This window comes from Zalophus californianus, chromosome 2 (assembly GCF_009762305.2).
Source record: "Zalophus californianus isolate mZalCal1 chromosome 2, mZalCal1.pri.v2, whole genome shotgun sequence".
Taxonomy (NCBI): domain Eukaryota; kingdom Metazoa; phylum Chordata; class Mammalia; order Carnivora; family Otariidae; genus Zalophus; species Zalophus californianus.
Window position 1 is genome coordinate 133,116,075 of NC_045596.1, and position 21,487 is coordinate 133,137,561.

At 38.6% G+C, this 21,487-nt stretch overlaps 1 protein-coding gene across 2 annotated transcripts in view; it reads right to left on the reverse strand.

Annotated features, from left to right (window-relative positions):
• GASK1B (golgi associated kinase 1B) overlaps nt 1-21,487 on the reverse strand; it is a 48,790-nt gene that overhangs the window by 21,188 nt on the left and 6,115 nt on the right. For both annotated transcript variants that reach the window (XM_027598841.2, XM_027598842.2), the window contains exon 3: nt 9,888-10,102. In XM_027598841.2, the coding sequence (XP_027454642.1) occupies nt 9,888-10,102 (215 nt within the window). The remainder of the gene's footprint in view (nt 1-9,887; nt 10,103-21,487) is intronic.

Here is a 21,487-nt window from a genome sequence, read left to right on the forward strand (position 1 = left end):
AGGGAGAGCTGCAGGCAGAGGGAGAGGGAGAAGCAGGGAGCCCGAAGCAGGGTTTGACTCCAGGACCCCGGGATCATGACCTGGGCTGAAGGCAGATGCTTAACTGAGCCACCCAGGCGCCCCTACATTTTTGTATATAAATTGTACCACTAGACAACCAGGTATTATATCAACTCTACCACTAGAGAACCAGGTAAGAGATGAAGGGAAATTATACCTTAGAGAAGTATTCCAACTAATAAATGAAGACGTGATGAGAGAACTAGAATATCCCCATTTCTCAATGTCTAGTGAATTAACGGATCAACACTGAGCATCCATAGCTACTACTGTCACAAAAAAGAAAAACCAACCAGACATTATCTCTCCTAGTAGAATATACAACCATCTATGTAGAAGTCTTGCAAAAACAAGTTAAATCTAAATCTGATCAAGTCTCTAAACTCCACACCAATGTCTATGGAATACAGGTGACAGGAAGACAAATAAAGACATCGTGGAAGTACAACCAGCAAATTCCAGAATCTAGAACTCTAGAGAACAAGGCAAATGCTTTCTTCAATAAGTAAACTGGTAAGGAAAAAAAAGGAAGAGGTGGATGTGGAGTCTATAGATTAAAAGACATATCAACTGATCACAAAGTGCAGGCTTTATTTGCATCCTGGTTCAAATAAACAAACTGAAATAATAAATAAGCAAGCAAACAAATAAGTAAATAAAACATTTATAAGACAATTAAAAATTAGACCAGTTACTGAATATGTTACTGGAATTATTGCTAATTGTTCTTTTGGGTGTTATAATAGTTATATGCTTATGTTTTATTTTCTAGTGATACTGAAATATTTATGGATGAAAGAATATGATGTCTGGGATTTGCTCCAAATTAATGTGGGCATAGGGAGTAGACTGGCATAGAGATAAAACAAGCCTGATCATGAGTTTATTAATTGTTGAATTTGGATGACAGGTACCTGAGGGTTCATTTACTTTTGTGTATGTTTAAGTTTTTTCATACAAAAAATTTAATGCATTAAGGCATTTTTTTTTGAAGATTTTATTTATTTATTTGTCAGAGAGAGAGTGTGCACAAGCAGGGGGAGCGGCAGGCAGAGGGAGAGGGAGAAGCAGGCAGAGGGAGAGGGAGAAGCAGGCTCCCCGTCGAGCAAGGAGTCTGAAGCGGGACTCAATCCCAGGACCCTGGGATCATGACCTGAGCTGAAAGCAGACGCTTAACCGATTGAGCCACCCAGGCAACCCTAATGCACTAAGGCATTTAAAATTTATTTCCAGGGGTACCTGGGTGGCTCAGATAGTTAAGCATCTGCGTTTGGCTCAGGTCATGATGTCTGGGTCCTGGAATCGGGCCAGCGGCTAGCTCCCTGCTCAGTGGGGAGTCTGCTTTGACCTCTCCCTGTGCCCCTCCCCCCCACTAATTCTCTCTCTCTCTCAAATGAATAAATAAAATCTTTAAAAAAAATTAAAATTAGAAAAAATATTTTCCAATCAAATGGAAGTTTTCAGAGTTTTATTTTTTTTTATTTTTGCAAGAAGCAATTAAAACAATTTAAAGGAAAGTAGGAAAAATAAACTCAGCAATGGTTTACACGGTAAGTTGCAGTTGAGGGAGATAGAGACAGGAGATCAGCTAGAAGTCTCTTACAACATCTGGACCTATACTGATAAGATTTTGATCAGGATAGCATTAGGAGGGATGAAAAGGGAAACATAATTGGAGTGGTTCTGAGGAACTGTCCAAGTTTAGTGCTACTCGAATATGAGGCACAAAGCAAAGGAAGATTCAAAGATGACTCAAAAATTTCTGACCTGACAGATTTTTAAAATAGTAATATTATGGCAGAGTAGAAACAGGTAAGTCAAGGGGGCAAACTGTCAGGGCATGAGGTGACAATTCTGCTTCTAGATATCAAGTTTGACAAGTTGACATGACCATTTGCTATTTAAGAAAGTGAAGTATTGTTTTGCTACATTTGCATAAAAATGTTCTTTGTGCCCTCTCCAACTGTGATGACTTATTTAAAAATGAAGTCATGAATTTAAGTTGTATAAAAAAATAACTGAATAAAAATATATAAGTCAAACCTCCTCAAACCAGTAAGATAGCCCAAATCCTTCCTTAATAAACATATTTTCTTGGCATAGGTTAGCCATTTCATCTATATCCTTTTCTCTGCAAAAATCTCTATATTCTTTGATACAGAAGCAAATCTGTAAACATTTTTATATCACCTCCCCTGTCTCTATATATCTAAACATAGGTGCCCAGTAAATACCAGCTTTTCTGGCCAATTTGCTCATGTATGGTAAGTAGTACTTAGAAGAATAAAAGTATATGTCACAAAATAATTTGGTTATTCTTCTGACACCTCTCTAAATAAGATAATCCCTTGCATTATAGCATCAATAATACTGAAAATAATTTCTCCTAGTGACAAAGCATGAACATGTGTATAGTAAGTCAGACATTTGAATTTCATGTATAAGAAAGGGGACACTTAGCTTTATACAATTAAAACTCTGCGGAAACCACAATATATTTTAGTTCTTAGCACATCTGTACCTTCGAAGTTTAGAGTTGGTCATTTTTAATGCCTAGAATATCACACTCCCATGTCCTTTACCTTAGTAAGTGACTCTCTCTAATAAGGTGAACCACTGTGATTCTCATCATAAAAAGAAATTAGGGGGTGCCTGGGTGGCTCAGTTGGTTAAGCGACTGCCTTCAGCTCAGGTCATGATCCTGGAGTGCCAGGATCGAGTCCCGCATCGGGCTCCCTGCTCAGCAGAGAGTCTGCTTCTCCCTCTGACCCTCCCCCCTCTCATGTGCTCTCTCCTTCTCATTCTCTCTCTCAAATAAATAAAATCTTAAAAAAAAAAAAGAAATTAGGAAGATTTTTCAACAATTAGAAGCAGTAATATGTCTTCTCGAAACCCTCTAATCCTTGGCCATCTTTGCTCCCTCAATCCCTGTCAACTCAGCAACCAATATTAACCAATATTGCCAAAGCTAATCACTTTCTTTGCTACTTGAAGACAAGACAGTATCTGACTCATATCATGTCTCACTGTTTGCTAGCAAATGAACAAAAAATTATGTTATTTGCTTGCTCGGACTTAACAATAAATACAATGCTACAGGCTACTTGGATTGGCAATGTGCTATTTCTGCAAAACAATGAAACTGACCCAAACTATTAGAAATCCCAGTGTTCAAGACCCTGGATCAGTATGCCTCTTGCTGTCAGAGCACCTGTCTGTGAGTGATCTCTGAAAGTTGGAGGCAAAATCCTTGAGCACTGAGTGGTAGGGATAAAAGGAAGGGATGCTTGGAAGACCTTCATAATCTATCATGGAGGCCACAACTGGAATCCTTCTTTGCCTAGCATTTGGATATTCCCACAGAAACAAATATTCTTTTAGTGAAAAGTTATATTTTCTCTTGTTTAGATGATAGCTGATTGGAATTTTTACTTTTACTATTATCATATCATTAAGTAAAAAAAAAATGATTCATAGAAAAAAGAGTGGAAGAGAATAGGTCAAAGATTAATATCCATTAATCTAATGCATTATATTCAGGAACTAAATCATTAGAAGCCAGGTAAGAGCTAGGAGAGTTGCCTGATAAAAGATAACTCTAGGGGGATAACACATACCGATTCATACTATTGTTCGTTGAATTTATGAACATAAGTTTATTACTCACAGCCACCTGGGGGAAAACTACCTAATGGAACAATAAATTTCCATAAGCATAATTTTTCCCACTCTGAACTTTTTCACATCTTTAGCCCTTTGTTAGAATCCCTCTCTCTGAAACTCTCTTCCTGTCTCCTGTACTCACCTGATTTCTGCAAGGTCTTCAGTTTCTAGATTAAATGTCACATTCTCTGTCCACACTGTCTACACATCTTGAAGAATTAGTAGCATCTTATTTGTTTCTAAAGGATGTTAAACTTAACTCAATTATGCCACCTGATACATTCTGTTATGATTATCTATCCCTGCTATTAGACTGCATAATTCTGGAGGTCAGGGAAGCATCTCATCCATCTAATCACCAGCACTAAACCTGCCAAGTGTCTGGGACAGAAAAGGGCCCAAAAAAGTCTGTCAAGTCCAAGTGGAAAGAAATATATGTAACTTATTTTGTTGAAGGTGGAAGCAAATATCTCCCAAAACACATCTCTCTGTTAGTCCTCCTGTACTAAACACTCCTTAATTGCTCATCAAATAAACAGTTATTCTTAGAAAATATAAGTACAGGAAGAACTCCATTAAATAGTTAAAAATATTAAATATTTTCTACTCATTTGATTTTTCATTTTCTAAACTTCTAATTATCTTATTTTAACAAAACTTTATTTCTTTATTGAAATTACACTTTGTTTTTTTCACCTTTAACATTTTTAATTTGATACTTTTGATTTAATATTTTAATATAATGAGGTAGTTTTCTTTGATCAAAAAATAAATAAATAACGCCCTGAGTGTGACATTCTCACATACTCTGCTACTAATTGAAAGGTTACAGAGTTGGATAAGACAGGGACTTGCCCTTGAGAAATTCACAGCTTATTAAAAAAGACACACTAGTCAAAAATAATTAAAACTTAATAGGCTAAGATCTCTAATATAAGTACATAAGAGTAGAAAAATATAATGATTTGGGAATGACTTACAATTTAATGAATAAAAATAATGATAAAATACTTTAATTCTTATATTGATATTAACCTCTACTATTATTTCTGGATGATCAATTTCTTAACATGTAACACTCACTGAACCTATTACGTACCAGGCATTATTCTAAATCCTTCATGTGTGTAAATATATTGAATTCTCTCAATAGCCCTCTCTATAAACAATATTATTACTCCTGAGGGAACCAACGTAGAGAGAGGTTAAGTAACTTCTCAATGTTAAAAAATTAGTATTGGTAATTTGGATTGAAATTTAGCAGACTGGTTCCAGAAGCCCGGTTCCTAACCATTATACAGACTATGAGCTCAAAAAGCAAGTTTTATACATCCTAAATCTTTTCTGGTTATTTTATATGACCTTTTGATAGAAATTTTCCAAGTCTTAAAAACTCAAATTCTCTCTAGAATACTATTCTTTGGCATCCTAACGGAGGTGACTTTTTGTCTCTGCAGTTCATACCCCCACGCTTCAAGAATAAAAGGTTATTTGTGCCTCTATCACATTTTACAGACCCAGTAAAATGGCATAGCCTTTATGAATGTAGATTTGTTAATTGGGTAAAACAAAAAGAATGTTGTGTACAGAAAATTAACAACTGAGTTCTGTATTCTCTTGCCTTGTTGTAGCATCATAGAACAAGTGATTTTAGTTTACTTCAGGCAGAACTTTTCTAAGATTGTTAACAAACTCCACCCAATACACTCCCAACACATTCCCAATCACCATTTAAATAAGGCATATATTTGACTTTAAAGTAAACATCTCAGTGTAATTGATGAGAAGGATTATTGTATAAAAGATAACATTACGGTACTCATGAAAAATGGCCTACATATGTTCATTTATTCATTCATTTGTTCAGCAAATATTTTTAATAAACATCTCTCTATAAACATTGTATGATGCTAAAAACAGGAAGTAAAAAGGCCAACTAAGATACAATCTTATAAAAAATGTAAAATTTCTCTGGAGTAATATCTACTGTGAGCGAAGTCAAATGAAAAACAACAAAGTGAAAAAATTATTTGAGATATATAGGATTGATAATGGCTAATTTTCAAGATATACAAAATGTTTTTATAAATCAATAAGGAAAAGCTATGGAATGCAATAAAAAGAGGAATGATATGAATAGGCAACTCACAAAAAATGAACTATAAATGAGTATTTGAAAATATGATATCCTCAATATCACTCATAATGATAAAACCGGAAGTATAAACAACACCCTGCTACTCTCCATAAAATTAGTAAAAATATTAATCAGTTTTCCACCTCTCAAGGTCGGCAAGAAAGAGGAAAACGCTCATTCTCCTACCTTACTGGTAAAATTGTAAAACGCTGCAGCATCTACTGGAAATTAGCCTTTTGTCTGTTGCACTATGGGAAGCAAGTAAATGTTGGATTAATGAAAAACTGTAAGTCTATTCTCACAGATGCCATCCTCACATATATAATTTGATATATAGATACCAACCAAAGTAACTCTTAACAATCGAATTTTCTGACTTAGATTCAGTGCTTTAGCCAGAGCCAAAATTGGGAACTCCAATATTGGTGTCATAACTTGGACAGGTTCTAGTAAAGTCCTGCAGAGATCACATCTTCATGGATTATCAAGAATGTGAAAGACACCCCCACAATCTCCCAAAGGCAGAAGGAATAAGAAGGTAGATTACAATTAGAACTGACCTACAATAGAAGAAGTTCCCTCAGAGTTAGCAGCAGCCTGATGCCCAATATCTCAAGCCAAAGGTGATCTTGGCCTACACAGTTTGAGTGGACTGGAGGAGGTCATCCAGGTAATAAATGACAAAGCCTGAACTAAGCTAGGAGCACAAGCCATACGTAAAAGAAGATGGCTTGGGGAGGTATCAAGGATTTGGTCACTGTATGGATGTGAGGGTAAGTATCACAAGGCATATAAATGACTCCCAAGTTTTTGACTTGGGAAATTGGAAGATGATGGTGCCATTGCCCTACACAATGAATAGGAGGAAGCATTGCTTAGAAGTTTGTCTCTTAAGCCAGAACTCCTCAGTTGGGCTCCAGATTCTATTGGATACCAGCTATGTGACTCTAGCCAACTTAATTAATTTCTCTTTGCCTTGATTTCCTCATTTCTAAAATATGAATAATGATAAGATCTACTTCATAGGACTGTTACGAGGATTAAATAAGTTAATATATTAGTGCTCAGTACAGAGTGCTTAGAACAGTGCCAAGCACATAGCAAGTGTTATATAATTGTTAGATTACTAATAGTATTAGTTTAAGGACTTAAAATATTTGTCTTCTTTGAAAACTTATAATAGTGATGTGTCTACATTCATCCTTGAGACCACAGACAATGGACACAATGATAAAAGCTGCTGATGCACTCTGGAGACTGTGGCTCAGTTGGAATTCATTCCTCTTTAGTCAAGGTAATGAACAGAAAGAGTTACAATGTGAACACACCTCTTGTGAAAAAAAGCTCTCTTCCTCTATGATCTGTCATATCTCTTATAGGCAGGGAGCATCACTACTCCCCTAAGTGACTCTGTTTCAGACAAATGGTATATTTGGGATGCCTTAAATATCATATGAACCTTGCCAACCCCATGTCCTTCCTCACATCTGTGCCTACCCTCTTTATCATTTATAGCCTGCAATCTTACTCAAACTCTTCCTCCTTTACTATTTTATGGCAAAGCCCTCTCCCTTTTTTAACCTCATACCGGTAAGAACTTTTTTATTGTCTCATCCAGCCCTACTTACATGTATCTATTTTTGTTTCATACTATACTTTCCTTAGTGATTTTTTAAAAAACCAAACTTGGGGTAGGGCAGGGGGGGATAATCGCCTTTTCTACTTTGCTACCTCTGTTTCAGTTTTCTTCAGTATCATGCACAATAGATGTTGCATAAACACATCATCATTGATTGAATGATAGTTGTAGTTTTTCTCAACAGAAAGGAGAATGACAAAGACAGAAGGTAGGTGGAGATTTAGTCGAAGTTTCCAGAATTAAAACAAATGTCATTAGAGACAACTTCTAAAAGGGTTTGCCCTCTTCAGTGTAGGTTAGTTCTTATGTTCTTCAGCTACAAACCTCAAGGTCATTCCCTTTCTCATAGACTTCACTGACACATTCATGGATCTCCTCTCCCTCCTGCCTCTAGTCATCACCCTCAGGAACTTCAACCTCTATACTGACTACTCCCCAAACACCTGGCCTCATAGTAAGTACCTTTACCGACTTAGCCCTAGAGATCTTCACTCATTCTTCACTTTATTGCTAATACATTTTATCACACCAACTCCCTTCATTAACCTAAGGATACCCTGGTAGTTGCCATACAATAATGGTTAAAAATATAGAATCTAGTGTCAGCCAAACCTGCCAAATTCTCTATTTGGGAGCTTCCTAGCTCTGTAATACCAAACAAGTTAGGTAACTGTGAGAAACAATTCTCCATGGCATTTCTGCACATCTTAGATGAGGTTTTGCTCTGTACTGTCTCTTCAAGGATGTTAGTATAGCAAACAACCTTGGGAAATACAAAGAGTGTTTCCCACTGATGTGAAAGGCAGATTTGATTTATCTCTTCACCAAGATAATAAAGATAATTTCTCCTTCTGGGGCAATGTTGGACAGGTTTGCTAGCAACCTCTTATAAGATTGGGGGTTTCCTAAGCTTAGAGTTCCTCTGTAGTGACACAAAACCCTACATGCAGCATTCACCAGGGCTACTCTCTTTCATCCCAATGGGACATGAGGGGCAAAGGAACATGAAGCTCATGCCACTTGCTATACCACGAGTAATGAAGTTATCTGCTGCCTCTGACCCAGGAATGTTTTGTCCTCTGCTAGCATCTATGAACATGTGGCTGGCTAATTTGTTAGCTTGTGAGAAAGGTAAGATCTCAGATTTTCCACAGTTCTTTATAATAACCTCTTTATGCTTCAGTATCCCTTTTGCCAACCCATAAAATGGAGAGAAGATGCCTATCTCACAGAGTTAGTATGTTAATTAAATGGAAAAATGAGATAATATATATACAATGCTTAAGACCAGTCTGAGCCTCATAGCTGAACTCTACAACAGTTTTTGGTGACTTCTGACTGCCTCCTTGCCAGTTCTGCTGGCCTGCTCTCCGGCTCAGTTCTCACTGGTGGTTTTGCAACACTGACACCATAAATCATCCTCTTCTTGAAAGTTCCTAATCCCTTGAAATTCTGTGACTCTGGTTTCCTTCTTACATTTTTATCCCTCTCTAGTGCCTTCCCAAAATGTCACACACACACACACACACACACACACACACACACACACACACACACACACACAGGAATTAACAAAAGGAGAATGTTTTACAAATGTCCTAAGACAGTCCTAAATTTCCACAAAATATTAATTAGCAATGCAACAATAGCAGCCTACAGGTTTTTCTAAAATGGAGGAAAGGAAAAGCAGTAATCAGAATGAGGGGATGAAGAGAGTCATAAGATCTTTATCAAAAGGAGATAAGAGTTATAAGACACCTGTGACATTCTGTGTCACTCACTTATGTAGATGGTCAATATTTATTATTCTATTATTCTCCAATGCCTGATCTTAATGAAATATTTACAAAAAAATTACTAGAAAGAAAACAAGAGAAATGTTGGCTGTAAACTATATAACCGAGTGACCATCGAAACATAATATGGAATGATGGAAATACAGTGTGAAAAGAAGACAAATTTTTACCATCAACAGGTCCCAGGAAACCCCAACTCCAGCTTTTAGTAGTTGTCAGAATGTGGGTGAGTTCCTTCACCTCATGAAACATCAGTTTACTCACCTCACAAATGAGGGAAGACCATGCACCTTGAAGAGTTGTTGATGGGTTTCCTCAGTAAGTTGGATGTACGATGAGTATGACTATGGCAGGGCCGAAATACTGAAGAATTACTCCTTCAGAAACTCATATAAGAGCTGAGGGACATTTCTGAATATTTCCCAAAAGAATATACAATTTTGCAGTGTAGTATTATACTTGCCAAATATAGCATTATAGAACTTAAACTCTGGCTTCGTGAAAATTCAAGCTGTAGAAAATCCCTTAGTGTTAGACTTACGTAACTCAGTGTCAGCCTTAGATAACCCCTTACTTGACTTGATAAACTTACCTGTAACAAAAAATCAAAGAGTGCTAGCTTGGACCACTCGTGGTGATGTATTTCAGTACAACCCCATTCAGGCTTGGGTACTCGACCATTCTGCCAGCACTTCTGTTTCAACGACTGTTGGTAAGTTCCCCAGGTGAGCTTAACAGAAGAGTGGGTCTCATTACTTGTTGGAGATAAAGATGAGTCCCAGAGAATGAGAGGACATGGGCGGCCATCTACAGAATCCAAAAAAAAAAACAAAACCAAACTCGCTTTAGCATGTTTAGCATGACTCAGTATGAGCCTTTAGGCAGTCCCTCACAGCTTGACCCCCTCACCTACCAAAAAAGTTTGATTAGATGATATTCCAATGTCCCTGTTAGACAATGAAAGGAAAGATTTTTGAGACAAGACGTTTTATTGATGTGGCGCAGGAATAAGCCACTAATCACCAATAACAGTGTTCTGGTCAATGTGGTTTTATTCCACATCTAAAAGCAGCCACCACAAAAAGGGAAAGAATCCAGTCATTTATAATTGTCTATTCAATGTCTGAGAGGGGCTGCTCTCTCTTTGTAATAACAACTGTCTGATTTTCTGAGGCCATGGAAAAAGAATTTTTTGGAAGTCGCAAATTTAAAAGTGAAATTGTATGGCTCACACCAGCTACTATAATCTCCAAAGAAAGAAAAAAGAAGCAAGATGGAAACTTTTTTCCTTCTCTGAAGGAAACAGTAACGCTCTCAGTAACGGATCATTTTTTCACACATAACCTCACAAAGTGCATTTAAGCAAATGCATTTCTTCAACTGCAAGCCCATAGATGATATGTAAAAAAAAAAAAAAAAAAAAAAAAAAAAAAATCTGTCATTCTAATTGTTTTTGTCTCACTCTTTTTTTTTAAAGATTTTATTTATTTATTTGAGAGAGAGAATGAGAGATAGAGAGAGCATGAGAGGGGGGAGGGTCAGAGGGAGAAGCAGACTCCCTGCTGAGCAGGGAGCCTGATGCAGGACTCGATCCCGGGACTCCAGGATCATGACCTGAGCCGAAGGCAGTCACTTAACCAACTGAGCCACCCAGGCACCCTTTGTCTCACTCTTAATAGTTTAGAAATGCCACTGCTAGACTGTATAAAGAATGATGAGCCCAAGTGAAGTTATAAACAGGGAAGACCACGAAGGTCCATTATATGACACTTCAAGCTTAAAACCAATGACATCACTTTCCAGCCCCCATTTCTGACAAATAAAGTCACTGAGAGATGATGTTAAGTGGCTTTGCTTATGGTTAAAAATCAGAATGATGCTCTTGGTGGGGGGGGGAGTCACAAAGATCTGGAAAAGCCCACTAGACTCATTCTTAACAGGCCTGGACAATGGAAGCCTCTGAAATTATGACTGGAATGTCTAAGACACATCAGAGGAATTTTTAAAAACCCTTTAAAATAACCTGAGGGGCTCTCGATCTATGACTGTATTCCTTTTGGATAAAGACATTTATTTTTACCATCTTGCTTGTTTGCCTTTTGTAGAGCTCTTATCTCTGCCTAGTCTTTACTACAGGAAACAGTCGTCTACTCTAACCTCTCCTCAATTTGCTGTTACTGTGACCTCAGTAATTTTAGTAGTGCTCTCTTGGTCATTCGGATCACCTACATTCCAGTTTTATTCAAAAGAAAAATCTTCCTCCTTTTTGCCTTGCAATTTCAGCCTGGGTTTGCAAGAAGTCCTTTGGATTTGGGGAAGTATGCCACAGTCACCAACACTCAATCAAGAAAAAAAATAGAGAAAGAACATAGATCCAAAAGACATTTTCCCTTTTTCTTTCCTTTGACTTTCCTAAATGGTTTTGGGGCTGCTCAGACCTAATTGTCTCCTTAGGTATAAGATAAATATAAATTATATTTATTGCATAAATATAATTTTAAATGAGTGGACTCCAAATACGACGCCAATTTAACAAATAATAATAGTAAAGTCCAGGTAAAAAGCAGTCCATCATGAGTGGGACACGTGTAGAGACCAATGTAACCAAATATGAGCGGAAGACACAGCATCGCTTTCAAAGACATGTGTACTTCAGACTTCGAAAGATAAACACCAAGGAGTTCTACCCATCGGTGTCTCTGGACTAAAGTTATACACAGACAGCACTTGAGATTCTCAGGGCTAGGAAGTATTCAAACGGAGTTGAAACCTAATCCTGAACCTCAACAACACAAATCAATACAGGAGACAGACAGGCGGGCCGTTTCCTCAGCAATTCACATGAGGCCCGCAGAGAAACAGGGAAATGATCTACATAAACAATTGAAACAGTTAACCTTCTGGGCTGTTTTTCGTTTCCTTTAAAACATTTGTTTCTTATTTTAAAGCAATTAAAAGCAAATCTACTCATTTTGGGAAATGTGGAAAAACATTAACATGTAAAGCTAAGAAAACAAAAATCATCTATAAGCTCAGGATAGGAGCTTAGTAATTGGTTCTGTGATTTATATACTGACTTCTGGTATTTTCCCATCCCTTTCTTTCTCACCTCAAAATGTACATTGTTTTTAGAAATTTAAGAAGTAGAGCTTCTGGTGAGAGCTTAGGCTCTGGAATCCAACAGATCTTTTGAATTCTGGTCACATTACCTCTTAGCTTTGTAACGTTAGACAAGTTAAGCAACCTCTCTAAGCCTTGCTTTCATCCTCTGTAAAATGGGGGTGAGAATGTACCTTCCTTTTAGGCTTTTAGGATTAAATGGGCTCTTGAATTTGCAGTCCTCAACCTGATGCCTAACATATATGCACATCCCAGAAAGCTTCTGCTATAACTATTATTACATAGAGACATGATGCAATGACACAATCTGTCAGTCTTTGACTGCCTTCATTTGTTTATGGAGCATCTACTATGCATCAAGCATTATTCTAGAAACTGAACCTAAATAAATTAATTAATAAATGCCAATTTCTATTTATCTTCTTGGCATTGACATTTCCACCGGGGGAAAGAGGCAAAAATTATGCAAGGAAAATAAACTATTTGGGACTGTCTCATGTATACAGTTTGTCATGATTGTTTTACTAAATATTTTACCACAAACATTTCTCTTATAATTAAATATTTTTAAATGGCGTCAGTTTAACTGTCATACAATAACCTAGCCTAGTGGTCAGCACATTCTGTCAAAGGTAGGTAGTAAATATTCTAGGCTTTGAAGGCCGTCCAGTCTCCATCACAAGTATTGACCCAGCAAGTGTTCAACTCTCCTACAGCACAAAAGAAGTCAAAAACAATGTATCAACAGATGGATGTGACTGTGTTCCAATAAAACTTTATTATAAACATTGAAATTTGCATTTCATATCACTTTCAAGTGTCATAGAAATGTTATTGTTCTTTTGATTTTTGTCAACTATTTAAAATTTGGAGAAAGCATTTGAGCTCACAAGCCACTCAAAAACAGGCAAGGGGCCGTCTTTGGTACACAGACTGTAGTGTATCAACCCCTGATCTAGTCTTTGAGAATACTGTATTTCATTTGCCATTTCTCTACTTTAGCACATCAAATTTCCTGAATGATACATTTTCTATACTATTATTTAAAAAGCTGTTCTCAAACTGCCAAAGGGAGCTTTCAGCTGCTAGGAGTAATTGGTTTTCAATTAATATTTTGGGTTTTCTGCACATCCACCCATGTCCCCTCAGCAAAATATTTTGAATGCTGACTGTAACATAGAAATGTTCCATCCTGCCCTACTGGAAATCCGTGTACCTCAGGCAAGGGGGATTTCCAGAAAGCAAGAAGAAAGCAGGGTGAGTAGCAGTTCTCAGGCTGAGCGTGGGTGGGGTGGTTCCTTTGCACACACTGGTCTCCTTCCTATGTCTCAGAGCGTATGGCCCTCGAGATAATAGTGGTAGTGAGAATGGCTCCAGATCTCAGAGCCATCAGTACTAGTGTGAAAAGAATTCCACTTTTTATAAAATATGGCTGTTAAAAGAATTAAGTGAACTTTGATAGATCTGAAGGGATGACAGAAAAATAGCCTCTGAAAACAGGAAACTGGTTAAAGCAACTTACCCTGAAGTGTTTCAGAGATGAAGAGCATTCATCTCTTCACATTCAGGTTTGTCAAAATGATGCAGTACTGCACTCTCTAGAGAAATCTTAACAGTGAAGAGATAAAATTCTGTCAGAGTGGTGAGAAAGCAGGTTTCAAAAGATATGTGGGTGTTCATGTGAATTAAAGGTTATACAGCTGCCTTAAAAAAATGAGACTTACCAGTAAAACTTATTTTTTTCCAAAATCTGAATATTTCCCCTGAATTTTGATGTTCCCCCAAGTCATTCTCTATTCAAAAGCACAAAGAAGACATTCTTTTGAGAAGATGAACGCGAATGTTCACCAAGAATGAGTCCTATACACAATACGCCTTTGCCTGGATTTATTAAATGCCCTTCACTTTGAACACTGGCTGCCTGGTTTTGTTGACCTACAGGTGAATGCTAAGCATGCTGGGTGGAGTTGTGAGGGTCTGTCTGCATTTGTCACTGAACAAAAATAAGTAAAAACATTCTGAGTTCTGAAATCAAAAGTCCTTTCTATCATATGGGCCAGGTTCTAAGACTGTTCCAAGACTCCTTGTGAACAAGACAAAAAGGAAAGTGGCAGTTCAGCTCAGAGCCCTTCATCAAAAACGACTCTCTAAAACCTATTCAAGAAAACAAAAGCCAATCAAAATTTGAAACTTATCTTTGTATAGGAAATGAATTCTGTCAGCTTCTACCACAACTATCAACAGCACACTGGAGGAAAACCTTAATGCCTTAGATCTCTAATTGTTAAAGGCAATTATTGGTGTTGATGTAACTCCAATGATAGTGTAGCAGGTGTCTAGTTGTTAATGATCCCTTAAGTACTGTCTGCTCTATTTTTCAGGAGTGTCTCTCCCAGGGCGCCAGGCTGGCTCAGTCGTTAAGCGTTTGCCTTCGGCTCAGGTCATGATTCCAGGGTCCTGGGATCGAGTCCCACATCAGGCTCCCTGCTCCACGGGAAGCCTGCTTCTCCCTTTCCCACTCCCCCTGCTTGTGTTCCTGCTCTCACTATGTCTCTCTCTGTCAGATAAATAAATAAAATCTTAAAAAAAAAAAAAAAAAAGGAGTGTCTCTCCCAGTAGGGTTTTGGCAATTAAAAGTATTAGACTGAAGTGAAGAAGCAAGTAAGATCTCTTGGCTTAGAGTTGGTAAATGTGAACAAGTCAGTGAACGTGAGGGAAGGGAAAACAGAAATGCAAGATTCCAGGACAGCCTTGAGGGAGGAGAAAATTGGAAGGATTTGATGACATTTTAATTCTGCTCAGGGTTTTAAATGTTGTTAATTTACTTATTCAAAACACAAGTTTTTACAATCATCCTCAAGTGGACCTTTGAGTTCCCGGGTTTCAGACAGAAAGAATTCAGTGAGGCACAGCAAACACAGAGGCCTTACAAGATCCCCATCCCAGCTAAGGCCTCAGAAACAGACAAGTTGCACACAGAATGACAATCAGACAAAAATATTTGCCAGCTGAACAAGTGTTTGAAGGGAACAAGTGAAGGACTAACATAAAGATGGAGCTTTCAGTGCACAGTTAAGAAATGAAGAATTACTGTGCCCTACTAGAATAGCTCTGTGCTGAAATGTCGCAGTTAATAAGGGGAAGAAACTTCACTAAAAAGGAGCTAAGAGTACGAGTGTGGTAGAAAAAGAAATCACAAATGTTGATTCCATTCCTGACTGATCACTGGTCTCCACAGAACGTGAGCCGAGTTCCTCAGCCACCTTGACTCAGGCACTGAGTTCCCCAAGGTATGAGAAGAGTACCTTCCAAATCTACCTCAGGATTGTGTGAGAATCCAGTGAAATACTGAAAATATAGCACTGTCAAATATTTAAAAGAACCAAACCTATGTGAGGTTTTTATGATTTAAAAAAAGGAGAGACAGAATTCTATAGATTTCATATGTATAGTTTCTCTATAGCCAACCAAGTCCTGTATACAGAGACCTGTCTCAGAAATAGATTTCTGGGTGATTTAGACATTTCTTCAAACAACAAAGAAAGTATTTATTTACTTATATAACTGTTTTTCACTTTATGACTTGCTTTCTCTAGGTTGGACTGAGTTAAAATAATCTCCATATTTCCTTAAGAGTTAGCTAAGTGTGAAAGCTGAGGAAGCAGGAAAGGAGAATGTCTTATGACTTCCGCCGTCACAAACTACTTAAACAATCTAAATCATCAGTTCTACTTTAAAAACAAAGTGTCCTTCTCTTTTCTGAACCTTTGACTAATGGACAGGAACTTCTGCTTTCTAGGTCTGCCCTGGACTTCTGCTATATATATAAATGAAAATTCCCAGAAAATTCCTGTCTTGGTATTCCATTTAGAAAAACAGAAATCAAATGTGACTTCTGAGGGTGGTGATGATGTGGTCACTGTGCCAGCCTCTGCAAACAATCATATTTTGTGAACAAGGTCCTGGTCACGTTGGGGTGACCCAGTCCTGGGCAATTTCTTGTTTATTAATGTAGATAAAGGAGCCATGAATTCCTGCCCAGGGTGACCTTCCTACAATGCGAAACTCATTATATCACTCCCCTTCTTCAAACCCTTCAATGATTCCCCATTATCTGCAAGATAAAGTCCATGTCCTTACATGACATCAAACCCAGCCACTTTGGAGACCACAGCTTTATCTCACTTCATCCCCGCCCACAACCCTCCCAAACCCTCATCTCCTTCAGAGCTCTGAGGTTTCCTAAGCACCTCTGCCTTCACAAGTTTTTCACACATCTATTTTCTCTACCCTTCCAACACCCACCCTATCTCTCACTCCACCCACAGTGACTTCATATCCAGTTCTGATATTAGCTCTTCAAGAAGTTTTTACAATGCCCCACCCACCGCCCTACACACACATTATGAGCTAAATATTCCCCCTCTATGCCTGCAAGTCCTCCTCAAAATATCTCCATTGAGATACCTTTTTTATATCATACCCTTTTTATATGGTGCAGTTGCTTAGCTGTCTCCTACCCTCCAAACTGAGTGTTCTGTAAGAACAGGGACTATTTCTTAATCACCTTTGGACCTCCAATGCCTGACATGATATCTGCACCAAAGCAAGCACTCAAAAATGTTGGAGAATGGGGGTGCCCGGGTGACCCAGTCAGTTAAGCGTCTGCCTTTGACTCAGGTCATGATCCCAGGGGCCTGGGATCAAGCCCCATGTTGGGCTCTCTGCTCAGCGGGGAGGCTGCTTCTCCCTCTCCCTCTGCCACCTCCCTCTGCTTATGCTCTCTCTTGTGCTCTGTGTCAAATAAATAAATAAATCCAAAAAAAAAAAAAAGGGTTGGAGAATGAATGAACAAATTTTTCAGAATCCCTCAATTTTCATCTATAGCCCTGAAGTTCCAAGGAATAGTCAACGGGCTCGAATCGAAGTCTGGTTAATGGGACATCCTTACAGTAAGCTGTGATTGAATTGTCCTCACTCTCAATTGAGTTAAGAAAGATCAGAGAGAAACTTGAGAAAAAAAAGGTGAGGATATGCAGAGGTTTCCATGACTTGGTTCCATCTAGCTTGTGCTCAACAGTCCACTCCCAGGTCTCCATAATCCTGTGAGTCACTGGAATAATGAAAATTAGGGTGGTGGGAACTCCCATCTGCCTCTCTCTTCCTGACCCCAGATCACTACCATGAGAAGGGGAGTAGTTAAGGCGTCATGGCTACTCAGGAATCAGACTGCAAGGCAGTGGGGAAAGCAGGTTACAACCCGGTTGTATGATTAACTGGAAAAGCCCCAGGCCACAACTACTGGAGGCTAACACATGAGGTGAGGGCCCATGGGGCACAGGATAGCACAGTGATGAAGAACAAGGCTATGGGGTTCTTCCAACCATGCAACACATGACCTGTGGGCCTTTGGAGGACATGCGTTATCTTCTGAGCCTCATTTTTTCCCACAGAAAATCTGTCTAACAAAACCTAACATATGGGGCCATCACGAAATTTCGTGAGATAATAAATATAGAGTGCTCAGTGTCCCACAGATGGGAGATATTGGTATAATCCACTCTCAACTCCAAGCACTTTCTTTCAGTGACCACTTTAGGGCCTGTTTACTTAGTTCAAGTAAATGTTAACCTAGATAAACAAATAAAGAAAATCTAAGCAAACACATCACCAAGAGCTAAATCAGCATTAAAACTGGATGAAAATAAAAGGTAACATTTACTGAGTGTTACAAAGTGTTAGGCACTTTTATGAATATTTTTTTCATATCAACTCACTTAATTTTCACAACTTCATGAGGTAAGTACTGTTATCATCATGATTTTTATTGTCATCATCCCTAGTATGCTAATGAAGAAAAAAGGTACACAGCGAGTAAGTTAATTTATCCCAGGTCACACAGCCACTTGATTCACAAGTGGTAGAATCAGGATTCAAACTCAGGAAGTCTAGATTGTCAATTGCCATGAACTGAATTGTGTTCCCCCCACGTTTATATGTGGAAGCCCTCAGTACCTCGCAATGTGATTGTATTTGGAGACAGGGCCTTTAAAGAGGCCCTGTTAAAGAGTGAAAATGAGACCGTTATGGTGGACCCTAATCCCAAATGACTGGTGTTGCTATAAGAGATTTGAACACAGAGAGACATGAGGGAGGGCACGTACAGAGGAAAGGCCATGTGAGGACAAAGAGAAGGCGGCCATCTGCCAGCCAAGGAGAGAGGTCTCAGAAGAAAGCAAACCTGTGGACCCCTTGATCTTAGATTTCCAGCCTCCAGAACTGTGAGAAAATAAACATATGTTGTTTAAGCCACTCCACCTATGGTATTTTGTGATGGCAGCCCTAGAAAACTAATATGACAATCCACGCCCTTAACTACAAAGCTATTTGAACCAGTGTATGGCTTTTTCCCCATGTTTAAAACAGTGCCTCACACAAAGAAAGTAAATGCTAGCAATTACAACAGAATATGACTGCAATATCTGCCCATTAACCGAAACTGGAGCGAGGCTGTCTTGTCCTTCTGTACCTGTGTGGCCCTTAGACCAACCCAGAGACGATAACAGAGATTCAGTCCTAATGGAAAGACCATAACCTTGAGCTCAGGAGGGTTCTGAGTAGATTCTGACACCAGTGGCAGACGGAGATGCCCTTCGGGCCACCAAACTCTCACACTGCCCACTGGTGTCAGCTCTAAAAAGGCAGAGATTCTTGACTGTTTTGTTCACCGATGTAGCCCCCAATGACTAGAAGAGCCACTGGCACAGAGTAGGTGCTCAATAACATATTTCTTAAAAGAAGAAAAGATGACTGTGATACCGGAGCAGGGAGCAGACTGCTTGGAACTGAGAGGCACATGCATCCTTCACGCCGTGGTAACCATTCATCGTCCTTTCCACCCCGGCCACGTGTGGGATCAAGGGACAAGCTGCAGAGGCATGGCAGAGAAGGTCCCCAGGTCCCCTCACTTGTCTACGAAGGTATGTAGTGAGCAAACAAGGGGACCCTGGAGCGGATGCTCAGCAAACTTTTGTTCACCAATGAATGAAAAGTATTAAGCTGATGAGCTCAATTTGATTGCTAAAGAAATACCCTTAGGGCTTTTCTGATAACACAATGTGCTTTCAGTCCAGATTTTTAACAATAAAATGTGATTCCTACACTCCCAAAGAAAGCTTTTAAGAAAGTTTGCACAAATGTCCAAGACTTTTAGGATTTTGAGTCAATGTGTTTTCAGATTCTAGGGGCATCTAGATTATTCTCATTATTCCCTGCAAAATGTTTCTGTCCTGAGAGCCTGAGACAACATGAAATGGGCAGGTGCCATCCCCCTGCTCTGGCAACTACCCCATCACCCAGCAAATATGGTGGTACCCACATGGACTCGAAAAGAGAGTGGGAAATACACACTGTTTTTCTCCTACTTTATAATAAGATGAGGCAATGCAAGTTGGAAGACAGAGGGCAACTTGGGATCTACAATGAATTTAAATGGAAGTTGGTGGGGTGCCTGCAGTTTGTCATTTAAGCAGCCTTGACATACAGAATTCCTGGAACTAGGCTACCTTAATTCGGTATGACAGCTCTGTGGCAATAAAGCAGCATCCTAAAAATAAAGCATACATAATGCATCTTCCATGCTGGGCATGAAAAATAGTACAATGCTTAAATGCTACCAAAATGGTGTCCCTTGGGATTCATTCACATTACTGTGCAGACTGCTAGGGAAGTTTTGGCAAAGCCGCTAAATTGAAGATCACAGAGGGGTGCTGGGTTTTCTTATGCTCTTGACTTTTATATGGATATAGTCTGCTTTTCTAATCTTATATAAACATTTTAAAATATTTTGTTAAAAAAATTAAATATATCAGCACCATACAGTATCTGGTGACCCTTCAAATGATTTATGACTTTTGCAAGGATAGTTTGGCAGAAAACATACCAATATGTTCAGTCATGTTTGCGTATCTATGATCGGTTATGGTAAAACAAGAAAATGTGGTAAACATCGGCTTGCATTTAAAAACAAAAACAAAAACCTTGCAACAGTGTTCAGAGTGGTATGTCATACTTCCTTTGTACAAAAATATCACCCATGTTAAATTGTTAAATTGAAAACAGAAATTAAGTAGGAACAGTAGTGGCAAATCCGATATCACCATACTAAAATTTGCCCGTTTTTGCCACTATCTCATAATTATACCAAGTTATATCTGAGAGGTGATGTGGGTTAAGAGAATCAACTTGAGGGGGCTTTATGTATCAGACAGAATGGTTACAAATTTCAGTTCCATTGTTTACTGGCTATGCGTCCTTGGGCAAATTTCATAATCTTGCTGAATCTCAGCACACTCTGATATTTAAAGTGTCGACAGTATCTTCTTTACAGAATGAAGTGATGCATAGACATATAATGCCAAGTGCAGTACAGGAACTGGGTGATGTATGACACTAGATTCATTACAAATTCACAGTTGAAGAAGACGTCATTGTTGCAGAAACTGATTTTTTTAAAAGCCCTTTGATTCTATATTTCCAGTCAATTTTGCATTTCCCACATAGATATGCACAGGATGAGACTCTGTTCCAGTGATAATTGCTAGATTTTGTTGCATGGCACACCACCGGCACCCCCTACCTAATTACAACCTTGCCTTTCCCCAAGGACACCCTTTCTCATTTTCGGGGGTTCTCTTTGGAGTCGCACTGTCAGAAAATGGCCTGGTATACAGTACCGGGTCAGTGAGTCCACGAATTTCACATACATACTTTTTTGTATTCAAGGAGAATCAGATAGAATTCTTCAAGTTATACAACCAAAAACCTGCCCCAAGCTAACCTGAGCTAGTGGGTCTTTGCTGATAGGATCACCCACAACAGTTTTACTAATTAAAAAAACAAACAAAACCTGAAGATGAGCTTTACAATTGAGACCTTTTGTCTTCCAACTGAGTCAACAGAAAGACTGATCTGAGAGGCTGGGGGCAGGTAGATCATTTAATCATAGCATTGGACTCTCTCACATCTCCCTCTGCATCTCATGTGTCCTTTTCACATACAGGAAATTATATG